We start from the raw sequence: 22679 nt of genomic DNA, 5'->3' as shown, positions 1-22679 counted from the left end.
TAATATATTTATTTGTATGCATTAGAACGTTTACAACTACAGGGTTGGCCAACGAAAATATTAATTTCGGTTTTACAACAAACCCTAAAAAAATTTCAATTTTTAAATTGACGGGAAAGAATTTTGTTCCTTTTTCCTTCCCCATAGATTCCAGCCTCTAGAGATTGTCAAAACAACCCCTAAGTTTTGAATAGTAACAATGGAGGGTTAAACGACACTTCTTTTTAAATCTCCGGCGACTACTTTGTGGTACTAAAATTTTGCATCAGTTTTTTTTTATTTCCAACGAAATAACAACTTGAATAATAAACGATAACTAATAAACGATGTTGTGTCTCCCTTCGTCCCTTTCAACTATTTTCTCTTTATTTTCTACCGATGCAGTATCGTTCAATTTTTTTATGAAATGAAATTGTAAATGAAATGGACTCCTTACCGAGGCAAAAATAAAAAACCTAAGAAGTTATTTATACCTGAAATGATGCCATTTGGCGTCGTTGTGAACAGAGGTATACAGTTTTTTATACATTACAAACTTACATCAAACAGATTTATGAAATTTTACAAAACAATTTGTGTCTTTGGTAATTCATAATGACATTTTACACTTATCACACGCAACCCTGGTGTACATTGTGCACTGGCGCACATTACCTTCGGTTCTATGTGTACCGGCCATTGGTGTTTTTGATCATATCTGACATCATCTATAGGTCTGGCAACTGTAGCTCGTTTTTTAAACTGCGGTTGCTAATTTTGGGGCGGTGTCCCTTCTCTTGAAGAGGGCCTTCCTCGTTTTCTTTCAACTATACAAAACTGTAAAAATGCATGACCAATTTCACTCCTAAACACAATTAATTTCTTAAAATTTTTAATTTCTTTATGTTACAATGATGCCGATAAAGCGTTCACGATGCAGATGTCCAACAGATGATAAAATTTGCGAAAATAAAAACGTTATGTACCAATTTTTGTCCTATATAAAGCAACGAGCATATCATTGGGGGCCGACTCCTCCCATATACGTATTATAAGTTTTAATGATTTCTGGTCGAAGAATTTCTATGTTTTTCAGGTTCAGAAAAAGATACATTACATGTTGAATCAATTTGCTTCGTCACAGTTCTTGTCCATTTCAGTAGGATGGTGGGTTTTTTCTTTTTCTGTAGTGATGTAGCTTGTGGTAAAAGTTGGGCCAGTGGTACGTTATCTTCACTGTCTGAGTCATCAGTAGGATTGTCAATTTCAGTAGATAAATTATTCTGCTCAAAAACGTTGTAGTCGTTGGTTACCTCCTCCTCTTGTGTCGTGTGTTCTAAATCAAATTCTTCTCTATCACTGATGGTGTCATCGGGTATCAGAAACGTCCCCTTCGAGCAGCAACAACAAATTCTGGTATAAATCACCCTGTATATGAGAAAGAAGATTTTATGAAAATTGGTATACTTAGGAAATTCAAATCTTTGGAATTTACGCCCAATGAAACTATAGATACAGCATAAAATATGTTTTTCTTCAAACGTCATATAATATTGACATTACGTAGCTCAGCACTCTGAGTTAAAGTTTGACTTTGTAGAACAATCGAACAAGCGGCAGTGAAGTATTTTAGTGCCTAGGCATTAAAACGCTTCAGTGCCAGTGTCACATTGTTTTGCTTTGACAATTTGGTGTTATTTACATTAGGTTCTTCGTTCACCTAGCAAGTGCGTTGATCTTTCCTTCTGATTTTAACAGAAATAAAAATATAGTCAATCAAAGAAACTATTTATTTATTTAAATAATAGTTAATGTTGAAAGTGCAGTTAGTCATATTACCATTATTGAAATTAAACCCTGAGCTCGTTCCTGCAGCATCCAAGTTTTGAAGAGTCAAGTTTTGTTTAGCTCGTCTTATTTCCAATGAACTACAAGTATTTTCAAGAACTGGATTGGTCTCCACTTCAAATGGAGGAGTAGTTGAAGTCATTTCATCTGATAAACCTGGATTTTCTAAAGTTGTCGAAAGTATTTTTTGTGCAATTTCATTTTTATTTTAAATCGAGTCTTCTATGTAACCTTCAGCTACACAATTAGACTTCCAGCCACCGTGTCTCTTTAAACAAGTAATATCGGCTCCTGCGTCGACCAGCAGTGTAGCTGAAGTCCTTCTCATACAATGCCCAGTGTATTCTTTGGGGTTTTTCAAATTCAAGTACGACGCCACTTTTCTGCATATTTCTCCAATAAAGTGAATTCCCATCACAGCTCGATGACATTTTCCCTTTGCAAATTTCAAAAAAAATCTCGAGTTATTCATGTTTGCTGGCCGAACGTTGACATATTTTCTATAAATGCCGATATAGTGTGCTCCTATCACTGTAAAGGACCGGGTTTTGTTAGTTTTACTATCCGGAATTTGTATATGAAGAAGAGATCCCAAATCTTCGATGTCTTCAGTCTTCATTTTTACTATTTCATCGCACCTACACGCGCCAGCAATGCCTATTATCAATGCAATCTGTAAAATATGTAGCGAAATTAACATCTATTATTCATAACTTATAACACATTGCACACCTTCATTCCTAAGTAGTCGTTATCGGGAGCATTGTTAATAAAAACATCGAACTCATTTTTGGTAAAAACTTTTGACTTTTTTGGTATGTGTCCTTCATTTTGCCTCTTTAGGAAAGCTCTTAGTTTTAAATACTTGCTAATATCCACCCCATGTTTGACATTGAGTATACTCTTAATCATCGAATAAGTAGACCATAGGGTGGAGCACTTCTTGTTTTCTTTCGATTTCAGTTCCGAGAAATAAGCCAGAAGCACATGTTCCGAGTAGGTTTTTGCGTTTTTTTGCTTACACCAATCAATAAATTTCCTACAAGCTTTATCGTAGATGTCCTTTGACTTTGTCGGAAGTAAATTTTCGACCGCCGCTAAAGCAACTTCCTCCACGTCAGGTGGCGTGCAATATGAATCCATAATCTCTAAAGGAATTACAGAAATTACTAAGGTCGTAATTTTCTAAAAATTGAAGATACTTACCCACAAAAAAACTCGTCCACAATTAAAACGTCAAAACTAATAATGGCTAACTATTGCAATTGTTATAGCCACCACGGCCGACGCGCTCATGGCTACCTATAACGATCGTGTTAATATTTCTTCCGATTTGAAAATCATTATTTGGGCGTTGTTCTCACGTTTGAAGAAAAAATAGCATATATTATGCGGAGCTAAAGTAACTTCTTATGGCTCGCTTCGCTCGGCCATCAAACACTGACTCGCCATAAAAAGTAACACTTTAGCTCCTCATAATATAATATACTATTATCCTGCGCTTTTGTTTTTTAGTAGTAGCAACTCTTCAAAGAAAAAGACCAATTGTATTGAGGATTTAAAAGACCTATAGCTTATCAAATATTAAAGAACTTGTTAAAACTCTTATTACGGAGTGTTCAGAAATTGGCAGTGAAATTCGTTATCTCAAATATTCAGAAACTTAATTTTTTTTGAATGACAACGCCCTATTTTCTCTCCGCTCTTTGCACGGTGCTATACTTCCTTTAATAAACATATTGCAATTTCAGTGGGAGTTTCACAATGGCTGGTCGACCACAAAAACAACAAACGTTGAAGATATTTGAAGCACTGAAGTGCAATATGAACCTGCTTCTTAAATCTGGAAAAATATTGCCACCATCTTCTAAGGAATGGGTTCGTCTAATAAAAGAGTATGGGTTGGAGTGCTCAACCAAATCTTTATATACTATAGCACTACGCGAACATTCTAAAAAACAATTAGAAAAGAGCGATATGGATTACGCGAATCCAAGTAGTAATGATGAATAATGATATAACCGAAAACGACAAATTAACACTGTGAAGTAAGTATAGCAACTAAACCACAAATGGTAATCAACTAAAACCACTAGTCACAGAAAACTTCACTTACCTGGAATTTAGTTAATAAATTGTGGTATCATCTATAAGAGAAATTATTTCCTATGAATAAATATTTTATATACGAATATGATATTTCGTAATAGTTTCCTCGTTTTTCCAGCTCTATTAAAAATTTTCAATGGGATTACGAAAAATCTTCAACGGCACACGGCCTGTAGCATTGTACCAAATTCCGAACTTCAACCCTTTCCGATAATATGTGTGCTACATAAAGACGTGACGATGACATCGACGTAGTGTTGAATAGTAAAGTTGTTGAAAAAACAGCTATGACGATGTAGTACACATATAAAAGATCTAATCTGTATGAGCTTGTCAACAAACACTTTCGATTAGGATATGCTGTCACCTGAACGTTTACTACAGTTTCTTTGTGCATTTTTTTCTGTCGTCGCATAGATCTGTATCCGTTATCACCACTTTTTTGGAACCAAAAATCTTTTTTTAACGAAGATGTAAGTACTCTACTACTAAATGATGTGGTACCACAAACCAAAACAAATCGTTGGTTATGGCAGCATGCGGCTAGTCGTTCGTACTTTCTTGATTATACAAGTAATAGTTGCTCACTCAGTATTGTAACCAAGATTATAGCAGAACATTATGTAATAATCGCCAATAAATAACCAAATCATTACTTGGGTAACGCTAAGTAAAGTTGGCCGTACCTATCTGTTTTTTCGAATAACTCAGTAAACAAAAGCACAAAATTTTTGTTTATCGGCAATAAATAGCACAAAATTAATTAGTATAAGTTTTTCGAAATTATTACGTGGGTATCGCTTAGTGAAGTTGGCCGTACCCATCTGTTTTTTCGAATAACTCGGTAAATTCAAAAGCACAAAATTTTTGTTTATCAGCAATAAATAGCACAAAAATATGGTTACAACAATTTTAAGTTTGGTGAAATGGGCATTGTCAACTTCAGCAGCTTCAACTAGCAGGTGTGGTGTGGCTAGTGGTTTACTTTTCAACACGCTTTTTGGAAGTATGCTTAAAGCAAGCATGTTTGTTGCTAGCAAATGTGAATAGCAGAAGAGCACGCTTGTTTCAGGCATGCTAACAAGCATGCTTTTTTCGAGCATGTGTGTCCGTACCTTTAGTTCTATGATTATGAAAGTAAAAGAAAGTCCAAATGGAAAATGTTTTGTACATTTTCAACCAGTAGCGTAGGAATAATCTTCATGTGCACACTGGGCAATACCGAGTGCTAAACATTCACGCCGCCTAAATGTCTCCCTCACAAAGCGGCTCGGCGCCAAGATGTTCCTGTGCCGAAGTGTCTCGGCGCCAAAATGTCCTAGACCGTATATTTTCCGTGCCTGATACGTTCCTATTACGGTCATGATACGGTACGGTGTAGTGGGCAGATACCTTTAAGCTTTGTGACAGAACCGGTTAAACAAAAATGAGAAATCAACATATGTCGAAAACAACAATACCCTTGTATCTGTAAGTAGTTGTTTAGTTTGTCTGTGTCTTGTTTCTTTTTCTTATTGTCAAGTTTATAATGTTAGTTTTGTACAACTGAAAGTTTGCGTAATTCTTTGCTTTAAATTAAACCGGTCTGAGCTCGCTAGTGAAAATTATATATATATATATATATATATATATATATATAATATATATATATATATACGCCAAAGTTTTTAGAAATCATAATACTTAAACAGTATCCAGCTACACTTTAAACCTTCCAGAACAACATAAGATATCGTTAAACTATATATTTTGTATAACTTTTGTACCTTGGACCAGGTAAAATAAAGGGGTTAATACAAAACTCTTAGTCTAAGGGTAAATAAATGAACTTTTTAACTGTAACCCTGTTTATTTCCTAGAAAATAAATTTATGTAATTATACAGAAAACATGGTTTTATCGCTTATTAATCAGATACATAAAAGTCTATTTTTTCCTTTTTCCACAAAAGTCGCATAAATACATTTTCCATTCTTTCCCTTCAATTCCGGCGCACAAATAGTGCACCCAACGGCCACATGAAGTGCATTCACACCACTTCTCTCCACCTCTATCGCTCAACTTAGATGAACAACAATACAGGCATTCTTCTTCATCGCTGTCCTCATTATCAGTGGAAACAAGGTATCAAGTATATTCAAGTATCAACCAGTCCTTGATTCAGAAAGATTTCTTGGTCACAAAGTTACAATTGTAAACCTCTTATTAAATCTCATCGTCATGGACACAGAACAACCCTCAACATCGCAGAAAAGGAAAGTCAGCACGAAGCACATAGACCCTGATACAGGTGCACAGATACAAAACCCAAAGAGACCCAAGGTTAATTTAGACCCGAAAATAAAGATAAAAGTATTAAGGGCCATAATAATAATATATATATATTGAATCAGAGGAAGAACTTGAATCCTGTTTGATTAGCTTCATCTTCTTACCTTGATTTTTCTTGTTATGTTTGTCAGTTTTATTTTTTTCTGTTATCTCAAATAAAGTTCCCAGGTCTTTTGAAGAGGGTTTTCTTTCGGTCACAGTTCCTTTTTTCTTATCTCTTTTGGTCTTTTGTTCTTTAATTATGTTCTTCTCAGGCGTGTCAGTAGCAATCATGGTTCTTCCTGGTTGTCTACCTTGTCTCTTCTTCTTACGGTGCTCAGCCTTGGGATAAGGTTGAACCTCTTCAGGGGTAAAGCATGGTTTTGGTGCTGTGTTACGTGGCGTATTTGGTGTTGTAATTACAGATTCAGATGAAGACTTAGGATCAAAGGGCTCGGTAACTGAAGATGTGCTTGATAGCGGAGGATAAGAAACGATTGCTGATGAAGTAGATGGTCCAGGATCTAAGATTGAACAAGAAGCAGTTCCTGAGTTTGACGGTTCAACGTTTAAAAAGAGCGCAGGGACTGAGCTTGAAGTATCCATAGGTCTGTCAGTGACATAAGAGCACAGGAAATCTTCGTCAGTAAAAACTGCTTCATCAAATGGATATATTCCAGATTTCTTGAATCCAGACATCACATTACTTGGAGTGAATGCTCTTGGATCTGTGCCTAGGCCTTCCGCTATATATATCAAAGGTCTTACCCTTGTTATTAAGCAGCCAGGCCTCAACAGCTTGATTGTAGTAAGTCTTAAGTGGTCCGTAAACAGAAAGGTCTAAAGGCTGTAGCCTAGCTGTGTGAAGTATGCGGGGGGAAAGTAACCACCACAATGCCTGCATTAGATGCCTTGTCAAGGACCTCCGGAGAAAGGTGGGTTTCGTGGTTGTCTAGAATGAGCAAGACACGATCATCCTTTGAGCTCTTGACAGTGTTCAAAGAGTGGTCCAAAAATTTAATGAATGTCGCTTCATTGGACCATCCAGAAGGATTGGCGGCCCCAATAGATCCTGCTGGTCCCCCAAAGAGCATCCTATCTTTGAAATGTACACGGGGAAATATCAACATAGGGGGCAACGAATTGCCAACTGCATTTACAGCAGCGATCATTGTTACTAAAGACCCTCTTTCAGCCGACGTAGCACTTCCTATCTGTTTTACCCCCTTTGGGGCAATTATTTTAGATTGGCCTTGGACTGTGCTGAGACCCGTTTCGTCTAAGTTCCAAATTTTATCAGGTGCGATAGGACCATATTTTCTGTGAACTTCTTTAATATGATTAAAGAAAAGCCCAACATTGCTCCTGTTGAAACTAGTCATGCGACTCAAGCTTGTCGCCTCCGGTTTACGAACTGACAAATCGCTGTGCCTCTTTAAAAACCCTCGCATCCATTCTTCCCTAGCAATTTCTTCCTCATTCCAAGTGGTAGGCATTTTTTTCTCATTGTCCCTGGCATACTTGAAAGCTAGGAGCCTCACACCTTTTTTGGTCAATCCGTACTGCATGTGGGCAACATTTTTAATATAGGTTACTAGGCCTTTTTCTTCTTCTTCTGTAAATACCTGCTTTACTGCAACGTTAGGTGAATAGTGGTATTCATCGGCATTATCGGCATTTTTAAATTTATTTACATGTCTTAGTAGGGTAGTTTTACTTATAACCAAACACTTTTGTTGCCTCTCTATAGGACATTTTCTTAAGTGGATCATTTGAGGTTACAGCCTCAATGGCCTTTTTCAATGAAACTTCATCTATTGGAGCTCTTTTCTTTCCTTCTTTGCTTCGCGGCATTTCCCTCCATACTCCTGTAACACAAGTAAAACACATGTGTTACAACGTCAGGTACAGGATGACGTTTGTATCCAAGGTACACGATGGTCTCGTTTTAAACAAAAATGGCCGCCTACGAGTAAATACCTAAACAATTTTCAAAACAAAGTGGGCATTTTACTCACCAAACAATGGGTTACCAACGTAGCCAGTTATTAGAACTGCTAGCCGGAAGTACGGACACTCAAACAAAAGACGAAAGCTTTACTTTCACTACCAAAAAACCACTTTTGCTAAGCAAAACCAAAAACACAAACTGACAGCTGCAGAACTCAACATGTGCACTGGCTTGACTACAGTGGTGATCTATGTTCACTCGGAGTCCGCCAGGTTGCAGCACATACTAGATAGGTAGACTGGTCCAAGGTACAACGTGCTCCCCTATGTGCAAAAAGTACATTTTGAGAAAACCAACAAATATGTTTTTGCTGTCGCACTATAAATAGAGGTTATGCTTAACAGTCGTAATCTTTGGGTTACGTTCTTCCATTAAAAGTTCTTGGAATACCAAATAAGCATTTTTGTAAAAAATCAAAATATACGGCCAATATTGGTTGTTTTGCTGTTGTATGTTTGGTGAAATATGGCACATAATAATCCTTATTAAAAAATCACGTTCGATTTTTATCAATGATTTATTAGTACAATTTTGTGTATTACAAAGGTGAGACAGTATAACTACTAATCTTCATCGCTTTCCGAGTCTTCGTCTGCAGCTGGTTTAGGTAGTCTATCTTCAACATCTTCTCCAGGCTTCAGGTTCTTGTAAAAATTATGGTAGGCTTTAGGAATAGTTCCATCCTTGCACATTACTATTAGGTTGTTAAATTTTGGAACACTGATTTCCTCTTGTGAGTCATAAGCAAATTCTGGTTTCATCAACGTTGTTTCAGGACGGCCACGTTTGCGTAATAATACCACTACATCAACACACACAAGTTTTCATCATTAAAGTTCGTTTTATACAAAATCATTGTTGGCTGTTCTCTCACGTAACACACCCAACATACGTTACGCCATGGTATCCGCTGTGTTGATAGTTGCTTGCTGATAGCCTTATACCTTATAATCTTGAAAATCTTCAAACAACATATATATATATATATATATATATATATATATATTATATATATATATAATATAGTTTTTTCGATCAGATCGTGGTTGTTCATAAGTCAGTTTCAGTTAAAGTTTTTCTAATTTTGTAAGTGGCAAGTGTCATAGTATTCTTCAACTACCGTACACGATTAATTCTAAATGAAACCGTAGTTAGTGAAGGAACTTTCCGTGTAATATGATTGTTAAAGTCGACCACTTATTTTGTTTTAATTGAAAATTATCCTTAACACTGAATGGAGATTTCTGATTTGAGAAAGTACAAACAAATGGAGTGCCGCCAACTTCATTTTATGCTTCTCCTTTATTTGTGCAAACTTAAGTAATAGAACTGTCACGTCGACACACGCATTTAATATTTTCCCCAAAGTATATGACCTAAATCTGAACTCAATAAAAATATAGGTTGCGTTGGTATTTGTCTTTTCTAGAGAACGCACCTTTAATCAGTTAATTAACTTTAGCGCGGGCTGTTATCTAGATTGGGCGTGTGTACTACTTTCACTAGTAATTTTTCCTTGTGAATATGACAAATAAATAGCAATATGATTTATATGTAGGTACTATTTACTCATTAAATTCTCCGTCATGTTAATATTGTTGCGAAATTAAAATTCGATTTTCGTTGTCGAGTATGCAAGAAGCGGATACAAAGCTGCTTCTTGTCATAATGTCAACACCCTTCGTTTGAACTTCACACTTTAGCGTTTCAAAGTAATGAAGGTATTGTATATTTTACACTTACATTTTATGTTATTCAAATTCATTTATTAGTTGTAATATTTCACCAAATTAGACCACAGGCCAGAGCCTAAAACGGTCTAAATAATTGAAATTCTGTTCAATTATACGTTTGAGAATTGTAATCTCTTCAATCTATACAATAATTCAAATAATTTATTGTAATTTTAAATTAAGGTATTGTTTGTTTATTTGTTGAACCAGACACCACACAGAATAAAAATTCCAATTATACTATCGTTTCCTTCTTCAGACGGTCAATCTGAAAACCTGTATAGTTTCCTATCTTTACTTAACTCACGAATATTTTAAAGCAGAAAACTGCTCATTAGTTTTGTGCAAAGCAGAAAACAGTTTAATTGACTACGTTGTAGTATAGCATCTCGCCGTATAATGACGCCACGAGGAGGGAGCATGTCACTTTTCTTATTTCGTGCTTACGCTTCGGATGTTGTATAAAAATAAAACGTTTACCAATCTTTATGGGACCCTTCCGTAGTACTTCATATTTTGTCTGGGTGGTTCCCTAACGAAAGTCTTTCTTTAGAAAAATTGTCCCTTAAACTTGCTGTTGCTCTCTCTGTTGCTTGCTCTTATTACTGCACACAGGATGCAGACCTTCCCCGCAATCAGATTAATTCCGTGGCTTGGTTCTAAAAGGTCCAAAGTCAAAAATGCTTGTTTTGAGTAAATGTCGTTTAAAGTTTTAGTGTTTCCTTCAACATTATGTTTTTTTCTAAATTGTAAAATTATACTGAAATTTGTTATTTTATTTATTAAAATATAATTATATCTTTTATTTTTAGGTATTTTCAAATTTTTATTTTGGCAAATAAGAACTTGGATGTGACTTTGGCCGTTTTACGAAAACCAATAACATTAGTTTTAACTGACTTAGGCCTTTATTTAATTTGAATGGTTAGTTGGGGACGCAGTGAAACCACAGCTAATGCGAAATTGCAAGAACTAACGTTATTAAGAAAAAATTAAAATAAAAATTGGATTACAAAACATTCGCTGCAACGTCTTCATCGTAGTCGTCCGGGTGGTATTCATCTGTTTCTTCGATATACTCCATTGAGTAAATCTTTGAACTGTAGAAACTGACTCGGCTGAACCTCTACAACCTTGATTGGTGAATTCTTTGGCACCATTCGAATCAAATTTGCCCAGTCTCTTGGTATATACGAGCAGATAAAATTGTTGTATGACGTGCAAAAGTTTTTATTGACATCAAAGCAGGGCGCTTTCGGGTTACGCCATCATCCGTGCCTCCTGCAAGTACATGAAAACACAAAGTTTGATTGAAATTACAGATGAAAAACTTTGTCAGGAGTTAGAGAGTCACAATTGGGACTTTAAAAGTCATCACAATTATTAATTATCAAAGAGACATGAAGTAAATAAATTGCATTTAAAAATTTATAACAAATACATTAAAACTTCTACGAACACGTTGTATGTGACGGTCATGTAATGGTGATAAGTAGACATATACCTCTTGGTATATAGACATTTGCAGTCGTGTAGTTTTTTGTTTTTTCTATGGTAGCATGAATGGTATCTGATTCCATATGTGTACGTCCAGGCACTAAAAATTTATGGTTACCTCTCTCCCTTCAAGGCTAAATTCTCGTACAATAGTTAGTAACATTACTGATATTAGAATGTTCTTGTTTTGGCCAGGACAACAGTCGCTATAGGCGAAAAATATTACCGATGGGGGCGCCACCGAACAAAACAATAATGGCCGCTATAAGTCTAAACTATACCTTTAGGCCTTTAGAACTCATTGAATGCAACCGGTTGCTTACAAGTGCTAGCTCTTGGCGTGGATTTGTTTCGATTTGTGAATACGTTACAATAATTGCGTTAATTTTGCTTACAAGATATTTAGTAGGTACTTAGTGAATTTAAGTGTAGAATAGCTTAGTAGGTTGTCTTGGCGACACCTTTGGTGGCTTGTAGGGTGGTAAATCAGGAAGATCTCCATACTTCATATACAGGGTCATTCTTGACGAGCGTCAGTTAGAAAGATATGGAAAACCTTTGAAAATGAAAATAAACTGATAAGCCGTTTAAGGGTTTTGGCACATGATGAATTGAACTAAAATATTTTCAAAATGGCGCCACTTCCGGAAATACCGGAAGTAGCCATCAACTTTGTTATTTTAAATAGGGATCCCCTATTTTTTCTACATTTTCGGATTCTACGTCGAATTTGGAGTACAACGATACCCCATAGTTGACCCTTTGCTCCAAGGGCTTCGTCGATATTCAAGTTTTTATGTCAAAAATTGAATTTGCAGGGGTCATTTTAAAAATTTATTATTCGAAAACGGTGAGAGATATTGCAACACAGTTTTCACTGATTTATTAAAGAAAGATCGAATTTTCTTATGGTATGCGTAACAGTCTAAAAAAGTGAGACTACGTCACTTTTTCAAAGCTCTCAACTTTTAAACTTTTAAATATCCGTAACTCCATTTTTTCAAATGGCATCCCCCATTTTGTTTTTCACCCTTGTTTTCCTTTTTCCCAGACATTTAATTTGATGCAAAATGTCAAAAGCTGCTCCAAACGGTTTCCGAGATATTCCATGTTTTAGTTACTTCTTGTGGAAAGTTGATAAAAAAATTAAGTCGCTTGATGTTATTCTTTTGTTTTTATTATGATAATGTTTAAACGTCAAATTTTCGCTGCTTGAACTTATACTTCTCAATTTCTCGTTGGATATCATTGAGCGATGCAGTTGGATTTGCAGCAAAATACGCCAGTACAGTTATTTCTTGTTCTTCAGAGTCTACCACAGGCTTCCTTTTTTGTATTTTTGTTTGAAAGATATCGCTATTCCTGAAATTTTGTAGTAATTTGCGACAGCTATTCGATTACATTCACCGTGTATTAATATTAAATTCAAAAAATCTTCATTAGTGTAACCCAAACGAGCCATTATTGACGAGAAGTATAAGTTCAAGCGGCAAAAATTTGACGTTTAAACATTATCATAATAAAAACAAAAGAATAACATCAAGCGACTTAATTTTTTTATCAACTTTCCACAAGAAGTAACTAAAACATGGAATATCTCGGAAACCGTCTGGAGCAGCTTTTGACATTTTGCATCAAATTAAAGGTCTGGGAAAAAGGAAAACAAGGCTTAAGAACAAAATGGGGGGTGCCATTTGAAAAAATGGAGTTATGTATATTTAAAAGTGTAAAAGTTGAGAGCTTTGAAAAAGTGACGTAGTCTCACTTTTTTAGACTCTTACGCATACCATAAGAAAATTCGATCTTTCCTTAATAAAGCATTGAAAACTATTTTGCAATATCTCTCACCGTTTTCGAATAATAAATTTTTAAAGTTATCCCTGCAAATTCAATTTTTGACACAAAAACTTGAATATCGGCGAAGCCCTTGGAGCAAAGGGTCAACTATGGGGTATCGTTGTAGTCCAAATTCGACGTAGAATCCGAAAATGTAGAAAAAATAGGGGGTCCCTATTTAAAATAACAAAGTTGATGGCTACTTCCGGTATTTCCGGAAGTGGCGCCATTTTGAAAATATTTTAGTTCAATTCATCATGTGCCAAAACCAAGGGCTTATCAGTTTAGCTTAATTTTCAAAGGTTTTCCATATGTTTCTAACTGACGCTCGTCAAGAATGACCCTGTATATTTAGTTTATTTTTTAAGGTAACTAATTGTTTGCCACCTATGTTATCACTGGGAACCATTTTCAAATTCTTAGAAGCAAATGCGGATTCACGTTGCGTTGTTGAGGGCGAAGCAGTCTTGAATGCAAACCATATTATCGTTCACGGAGTAACAGAACGGTCTGATAGCCACGCGAATTTGTTGGCACTTTGTTTAAAGACGAGTGCCTTGACTGATGTTCCACATGAATTACGTAGTAAAATTGTAATCAACGACAATTGAAATTTGCAATATGCATTGCACCTTGTTACGTGCAGATTTCCTTTTTGCCTATTTTTTTTAGATTTCGTTAATTTCCCCTAACACTTTGAGGTATTGTGTGTTGCATATTTAGGCAAGAATGAGTTAACATCTAATGAACAGTAAGAACTGTCGCATTTATGCTAATTTCAACCTCGGCCCTGAAAATTTATCTGTGCCATACATTCTTACATACGTGCTATCATTTTATTTTTTTATTTTTATTTTTATTTTTTATTAGCCCTTGGAGGGTGTTTTGTACAGAAGCCGACAACTAAAATAATAAGTAAACGATTTTGGTTTTGGAAGTTTACAAGTTTTTCACCTTTTTATGGTGGTTTTGAGCACCACATGCTGACTATCTTTTGATTAAGAGAGCTCCGAACATCTGAGGTAAAGAAAACCCATTTAATTCTTCTTTTCCAGAGTGTAAGTGCTTCTTATTTTTTTTAGCTCCAAGTAATCCTTGTAATTACTTTCTTATAATTACTTTCTGGTAATTACCTAACACTTTGAACTTGCCGTTCTTGCCGAAGACCTGCAAGATTTGTCTCGGCATTCCTGCGTGATAATTAATTAGCCGCTCGTCATCAAGTAAAAAGGAGACAACGAATTTCATAACTTCTTACCGTTTGCGACGTTCTATCGACATCTGGGAATTTGGGGGGATTTTCCACACCCCAGCAAGGTTAGTGGTTTTTCTCCAAGTTTAATATCTACCAATGAAGAAAAGCAGTCAACTAAATTACATATATTAATTGCTTACTGTATCGTACGGAATAACAACCAGCAACCACATTAGAACCGTTGCACTTTGCTAGACTTGCATTTACACTCACAACGAAGTCAAAGTTTGTAACAGTGTTGTAAAGTCCCGTCCACAACAAATATTTGGGTTGCGTTCAATAGTCAGTAGTTGAATTACAGGTAGCGTCGCATAATACGAAAGGCCTTTTTACCTATGCACGTCCCATTTTTATTTTGCAGTCAAAAGTCACTTTGGGCTAACATTTAAGTATCACGTTAGCCAGTAAACTTTGTTGCGTGCTGACTCCTTGAGTTTGCTTTCAATAATTTTATCTTGAACTTTCGAATTATTTAATTGAATTAATAGCCGGTTCTTTTACGTTGGGAAGAAATATATAGTACGATACATAGTACACATTTCAAGTACTTATTTTGGTTTTATATTAATAAAGATAAATTTGTTATTTAATTTCTATTTCCCTTTGATGTGTATTATTGTGTAACAGAACTAAGGTAAGGTAAGAAATTTAGCATTGAGCTACTTTTGGAACGCAAGTGGTATTCTCGGGCCGCTTCAACATTTTGTAATTTGACTTTTAATAGTCGAGAAAGACCGTTTTTTGAGATTCCAACTCTAGAAACGCTGCCGGGTGAAACTATTAATGATGCATCAATGACTTCGAGGATGTCATTGACTGCATAACAATCATCCTGACTATTAGATTCTGGGACGTTATAAATAATTACGTTAGTTGGGCGTGTACAGCGTTCGACAGACTCGTTAATAAGAGACTCCTGCTCAATTTTGCTCTGATGCGAATTAGAAATAAGGGACTCCAATTGCTCACACAATGTCACGATATCACGAGCCGGTATATACGGCTCACTGGATAAGGTTCGCGACCCAAAAGGGCTATGCGTATACTCAAATCGGCAATAACGGATTCTAAGAACAATTTTCTATTATCAGAATAAAGCAAATAGCACAGAAAGAGCGCTCGAAAACACGTCCGTACGCGACGATGCGACGAATTAGCAAAATGAAGTTTTACTTATAAACGTTACAAACATTTACATAATGTGTTTCCTTGACTTTAAAAGGGAGAAGTCATGGATTGTCTCCTCAAAGGAAATTTTCTTGGTAAGTTCACTCTCGATTGCCAAAATCGACAGGGCACTTAACAGAGTCTCTCCCATTGTGTTGCGAAGGTAATTTTTCACCCTTTTTAGCGCTGAGAACGAACGCTCGCCACTAGCGTTGGTGGATGGCAGAGTTAAGTACACGCGCAATAAAATGCATACATTTGGAAAGGTGCGCTTTCTTTCAAGTACTTGTACATTTCGATTGGGCTCTTGATATCTTTTCCCGAAGCAAACTGCAAGTAATGCAGAAGTTCCTCTTCGAAGCCTTCATCCAAATCGTTCTTATTAACACTTCTCAGTTTTGTCGCAGCGTTTCTAATTTCACGTAGACTCATTCCATGGCAATCGAAGAGCACACAAAAATCTCGACAAAAATGGTCGTTCAGTTCTTGGTAACCTTGGTATAGTTCTAGAGAATTGCCTAGGCTTATAGATGGGTTTTGCAACGACTTGGAGGTGAGATTGGAGTGATTCAAAAAACGGTTCCACATGGCGGTCAACATCGCAGTTTCCCATTTCTCCAAATTATTCGCGATTGCGTTGGCTTCTATCTTTGTTGTCGGTTTCTGAGATTTATCGGACCCGACACGTCTCAGAGCAGTGATAATTTCTGCGTATCCCCTCATCAGGGTGGCAGGTGCATCAGCCCTGGCAGACCAACGTGTGTCTGACAATCGTTTCAGCGTGAAGGACTTCTTCTTTTCAGAAAACGCTTGTTCCAGAATGTTCCACCTTGCAGTGGACGCGGAAAAGAATGTGTAGAACTTCTGCACCAGTTCAAAAAATGTTGTTGAAACCCTGCAGGACTCCGCTGCTGCATTCAGAACCAAGTTAAGGGAGTAACGTAGAATTCTTCATCTGTGTGTTCTCTAATCCTCGCCTGGAGACCCTTGTAACGCCCTGACATGTTCGCTGCATTATCGTAGCTTTGGCCGCGACAGTTTTTGATATCGAGTTCCATGTCTTTTAATGCTTCCAAAACATCTTCCTCGATGTCAGCACTCAAATGGCCACGTAGCGGTTTAAACCCAACGAATCTCTCAACAGGATTGCCTTCCTGTGTGACGTAACGAAAAACGAGCGTTAGTTGAACCACATGAGAGATATCAGGTGTAAAGTCAACGATAATCGCATAAGATTTTACCTCCTTCATTTCTTTCTTGATGTGGGTTTTAACTTGTTGTGCCATTGCTTGAATGAATTCTTCGCATTTTGTTCTTCATAAGTAACTCGCAACACCTTTTCCTGCGTTTCCGTATTTTTCCAAGTGGTTCGCCAGGAATGGGTCGAACTCGCTAAGTAACTCAAGACATCCCAGATAATTTCCGTTGTTTGCAGCATGAAACTGTTCACTGTTTCCTCTAAACGCTAACCCACGACTTGCTACGAATTTAACTGTGGCAACAATTCGTTTAAGTACATCTCTCCAGTATTGTCTTTCCGCTTCAATTTGAGTGGCAATCTGGGAGTCAATGCGGCCTTGCACTTTTGAACAGGTTAGAGCTGTGCACATAGCATCCCTGTGCGAGGAAGAACTCTCATAGTCAGACAGCCGTGCTTTTATGTTTTTCCAATCCTTCAACCCTTGGTCACAAATCGCTGTTTTCGTTTTTGAAAAAAGTTTGCACACGTAGCAATACACACTACCTGTAGTCGCACTGTAGACCAGCCATTCGCGTTTCACTTTTTCCCCATTCGACATCTCTCTGTAAAAGTAACCTCACTTTAACCTTCGTAATACCATGGTAAAAAACTTTCATTAGATACCAAGCGGGGTACAAATATACCCCACCCCTTTTTTGTATCAGGAGCTCTAAACATTTATTGTTTAAATAAAGGGCAGACAAAAAAGTACATGTTTGATTAATTTTTAACTATAAATTTATTTATTGCATGAATTACAAATTGTTGTAATGTTAGAATGTTCGGCACATACGAATTTTGAACACTGGACGCAATGTTTTCTAGACTTTTTATCAGCATTCCTCGGACATAGGTGACATCGGCCACTTTTTTTCTGATTTGGAACCTGCTCTCTATTTTCCTTATCTGTTTTCAGTTCAGGTAAAACGGTTACCATATTTTGCTTAATTTTTTCGTGCAATGAACGATCCTTATTATAGCGGCAAATAATATTATTTCTTACTAATTGATGACCTAGTTCCAATAAAAACATTCTTCTTTTATCTAAACGACCTTTTTTCCACTCTGGGTTAGCATGAATCCACAGTTTGTAAGCATTGATAGCTGCAATATCCAGCAAATGGAAGAAAATTGCCATAGGCCACCGGTTGGTCTTCCTTTGGGTGGCGTATTCTTTAGCAAGTTTGTCAGTCGTGTCTACAGCTCCTTTGGTTTTATTATAATGTAGTATTATATCAGGCTTATAATCATTATCAGCACCACTTATTTTGTCGTCTCGATGTTCAGTTGACAAAAGAACGACAGCGGAGTTTCTCTTTGGAACGTACGAGACCAGTGTTTTGTCTTTCATGAAGGCAAACATACTTGAAAAATCTTTTTTGTACCTGGCGGGAAGTAACTCGCTAGGTATATATGGCTTATTTCGCCGTAAAGTTCCACATAGTGTTAGGTTCCTCTGTAACAATTTATCTGCCAGTTCAATACTGGTAAAGAAATTGTCAGTAGTAATTCCATATCCCTGTCCTAAATGGCTTACCATATCCAAGACCACCCTCTGACCTTGACCCTTTTCTGGTTTGTTACCAATTTTTCCTAAAAAAAAACAAAATGTAAAAACACCAACAGATTTTTATAAGAAAAGTGTTACCTAGGTAAACCTGCATATTTACTGTGTAGGCAGTTTCACAGTCCGCAAGAGCCCAAATTTTGATCCCATATTTGTCGGGTTTACTCTTCATGTAAACCCTGAATGGAGCCTTTCCTCGGAATGGAACTAGCTGTTCGTCAACACATAAATGACCGTTCGGATTGAAAGATTTTTTACAATTCGATACAAATATATCGAATATATCCCGTATTGGTGCCAATTTGTCAACAGTTTTTCGTTCTTCGCGAGTTTCAAAATTATCAAATCTCAAAAAACTCATTATTTGCTGAAATCTGTTGCGAGACAACGAAGCTGATACTATTGGACGACACAAAACTGGGTCTTGACTCCATAAAACATAAACTGGTTCCTTGTTACCATGAACAGCTCCAAAATTTATAAGAAGACCAAGAAAAGCGTCCATCTCTTCTTTTACTATTGGAACAAACGCTTTGTTTTTTTTGGAATACACAAATTCGGCTTTTCTGTTAGTTTCTCTCAAGATTATATTTATTACATCTTCAGAGAAGAATAGATCAAACGCCTCCTTTATAGATGTAAATTTCGAACTGTATTGTGTTAGACCCGATGGCAATTTTTGTATGTTATGTTTTGCCCTTTTTACTCTCGTAACGTACGGTATTTTAGCCCATTCGGAACCGTCCTTCGCTATATAACGTAAATTCTCGCCGCCCTCAGAAACAGATTCGCTTACCAGATCCACTTCATTATCACCAATGAGCAAGAGGTCATCGACTTCATCATTTTCATCCACAACATCAGTCTCTTCTATATCACTTGCAGCACCTTCCAAGGCTAAATCGTTTTCAAAGTAGTAATCAAATTCCTCTGTCTCTAATATTCGAAGCAACTCGTCATCGGTAAGTTTGTTTTCATTACGAAATTTAGGTTTTTCACTCATTTTCAGGAATATCAAATCTCACACTATTATAAATCTGACACTATTATAAAATAAAACGGTTATTTCTCTTACAATAGACGCACAAACACGCAGTGAACTGACTGCACATCGTTTCAGTAATTCGACGTACTTAGGGCGGTATTTCACGCCGGCGCAATAAAACACATGCTTTAAGTACCAAGCGGGGTATATTTGTACCCCAGCAACAAAAATTCATTATAATTACGGACTCATAGAAGGAAACTACGCGCACTTTTTTAGGTACATATATATTATCATAGATAATAGATAGGAGGCCGGAGAAATAGCAGAAAAAATTATTTGCAGACTTATAGCTCATAAGGTGCGCGTGGGGTACATTTGTACCCCGCTCGGTATTATGAAGGTTAAAAGAGCGATTCCGTGGTCCATCTTTTATTTGAGGGGCTTCTATATCGCCAAAAATTGGATTCGGTTTGTTTGCTAAAATGTAGTCTCGAAACTCGCCAGCCATGTGCTCAGGCCAGATTGCCGGACCGCGATGAAAACGTTCCGGTGCAGTAGAGTTGGGAGTTTGGTTGGTTCATTTCGAGTTGGATCTTCGTTTTCAGTTTCATTGGCCGTTTTTGTGTAAAAAGTATTACCTTTCAGCAATTACTTTAGTGGACATAAGCCGTTTTATAAAAATAATGACATTGGTGGTTTTAGAACCAAGCCACAGAATTAATATAGTAAAAAACTTGGATGGTTTTAAAACATTTTCATATCTGATACAATTAAAACTTCTGGTTTTAACAGGAATCAACCGGTGATATTGCTCCTCTTTTTCAAAGATAAATTTATGTGCAGCAACCACTTTAGGTTGTTACCTACAGAGAACTAGAGATCTTCGACCAACAGACTGCGCCTTCCTTTTCATTTCGTGGAGAATACCCCCTTCCGACGCGTGTCTGCCCAATCTCTGAGTAGGTGGGTAAAATCCTTGTAAGGCGCGGTTCCCACTGGAGCGATGCAACAGGTGATTCGATAAGCAACCCGATCCTGATTCGACACCGATCACTGTGTCCGAGTTCAGGGAATTTATGATCTACTATTTGGAACATTTGCTTAAAATCATGTACTGATGGGGCTCAACGATCACAAAATTTTTGTTTTGCCCTGCGCATGAATCCGACCATATAATCAGGTAGGTACCTTTAAAAGTTTGCAACACTGAAAATGGCAACTTGCAATTTCATTGCTTCCTCTATTGGCTGATCCAAGTAAAAAAAATAAGATTTTGGTCCCCAACTAGTGATACAATGTACGCCAAAATTGTAGAGCCACATTTGACGTAAATAAAAGGCCTTTGATGTGGACAACTTGAGCAAAGGCATGGTCTGTTGTAGGTCCATCGTTAAACAAAGTGGAATTTGTCTATCAGCCTTTTGGCAGTTAAAGGCAATGGTATAGTTTTCTTTATGCTCTATAGTGTCTTTCCCAGAATCACACGCACTACATGTGTCACTGTTAGAATATCCAAATGACAAATTAAATTTTGTTAAAAAAATTTGGCGATACATAGAAAGTTTAACCAAATATTTATTACTAAGCTTTTTTTCACCGCACTTAAGGAGGTATAGTTCATGCATTTTGGTGGGAATAAAGGGGACTTTCTGCAGGAAACTCTTCGATATGTTCTATAACACTTGTTATCACATCGTCAGTTATTTTATGTGGCCTTGAGTTATGCTGACCTTGTTTAATAGGCGTTGGTGCGGACTGCCCAGCCTTCAACTGCTTTTGACTATTTTCCACTGTTTTCCTACCAATCTGGTACAATGAGCAAAATGCCACCACGAAGGATTTTATTTTTATCAAAAGTTACTGAATATGTGAAAGAATGTTCCTTTAAAACCTCACCGCTCTTATACGATGACGAGCTACTGGCTTTATTTCAATGCTCTTAAATAGTAAGCAATGTTTGGCATTATACGTTTTTCGCTAATCTCTCCAGTTGACATCGGCAAAGATCCTCTAGTAAAGCGAGGGAATCTTCTGCCAATGGCCCAATAGATCAAAATACGACGCAATTTGGAATCCCCAGAGAGACGCTGAAGGCGTCAGGAATAGACACTAAAGTGTTTACGACACACTCCACTAGGCATGCCTTGACCTCGGCAGCGGCTAGAAGGGGACTAAGCTACGAATCTGTTCGTTAGCTGGTTGGTCAAAACAATCATCGGTGTTTGCGCAATTCTATAATAGACCACGAAAGTTTCTTGCCAGCATAGAACCCAGATTCGACTTAGACCCTAAGTAGAGTTGATTTTTGTTCCAATACAACATACAGTTGTATTGTTTTTAGCGCATTTCCAACGAAATTGATCAATTTATGGAAATGCGCTGAAGTTACTACTCGCCTTAGGGTAGGAACACGTAGAACGCGTGTTGCCGGCGCTGGCGAGCAAGCGCCAACAAGCGCGTGTGAATATTAGCATACTTAGATATGGAACGGTACACAAAGAACGCTTGTATGAACTTGTCGGCGTTTGCAATCGGCGCTGACCAGCAAACAAGAATGTTCAATACATTATTTTCCAGCTTTCAATACGCTGGTAGTCGTATTTGGGAGTGTTGGTTTGGCCAGTTACACCACTTTTTTGATAAACTTTCTTCTATTTTACTCAGGATGTAATTAAATGTGTCCAACTTCATCCTCATGTATCTAAAGAATCTCTGACTGTCCATTTTTAGCTGCGGAAAGAGATGGTGGTACTCCCCGAATTCTCGCCGTGCACGATTAATTTCATGCACGCCAACCTTCCTTCTATGTAAAATTTTTAAATGGACATTTTCTAATAAAAACATTTCATCTTCAGTTGAATCCAACGACATCTTTCACCACGAAAAGTTTTGAACAAACTGATGCTTATATCCAGCTTTTTACTTGTCCACGTAAAAACAGACCTTCGCCTGAAAATAAGCGCTGGTCAGCACCAGCAATAAGCGTGCCGGTTCGCCGCCGTTCTACGTGTTCCTACCCTTAGGGCGAAAACCTTTTTACTTGTTTTTTCTTGTAGGCGGATTTCGGAGAAGTAAACCCTGGAATTGGAGAAATGAATGTTTGATCTCTAAACATCTACACTGTAAATTAATAATGTATA

General features: G+C 37.0%; 2 protein-coding genes across 2 annotated transcripts; both read right to left on the bottom strand.

The window, feature by feature from the left end:
* Window positions 1-7099: 7099 nt before the first annotated feature.
* Window positions 7100-7741, bottom strand: LOC116164360. Its single transcript, XM_031478531.1, has one exon. The coding sequence runs from the start codon at window positions 7739-7741 to the stop codon at window positions 7100-7102; it is 642 nt and encodes a 213-aa protein (XP_031334391.1).
* An 8231-nt stretch (window positions 7742-15972) lies between these two features.
* LOC116164353 (piggyBac transposable element-derived protein 4-like) lies at window positions 15973-19903 on the bottom strand. The gene is made up of 4 exons (XM_031478520.1): window positions 18633-19903; window positions 17778-18577; window positions 16686-16898; window positions 15973-16608 (listed from the first exon to the last, which is right to left on the bottom strand). The coding sequence occupies exons 1-4, from the start codon at window positions 19552-19554 to the stop codon at window positions 15973-15975; spliced, it is 2571 nt and encodes an 856-aa protein (XP_031334380.1). The 5' UTR covers window positions 19555-19903.
* Between the last annotated feature and the right edge of the window lie 2776 nt (window positions 19904-22679).

This window comes from Photinus pyralis, unplaced genomic scaffold (assembly GCF_008802855.1).
Source record: "Photinus pyralis isolate 1611_PpyrPB1 unplaced genomic scaffold, Ppyr1.3 Ppyr1.4_LG1, whole genome shotgun sequence".
In the NCBI taxonomy this organism is placed as follows: domain Eukaryota; kingdom Metazoa; phylum Arthropoda; class Insecta; order Coleoptera; family Lampyridae; genus Photinus; species Photinus pyralis.
This window is presented reverse-complemented; position numbering and strand designations above follow the sequence as displayed.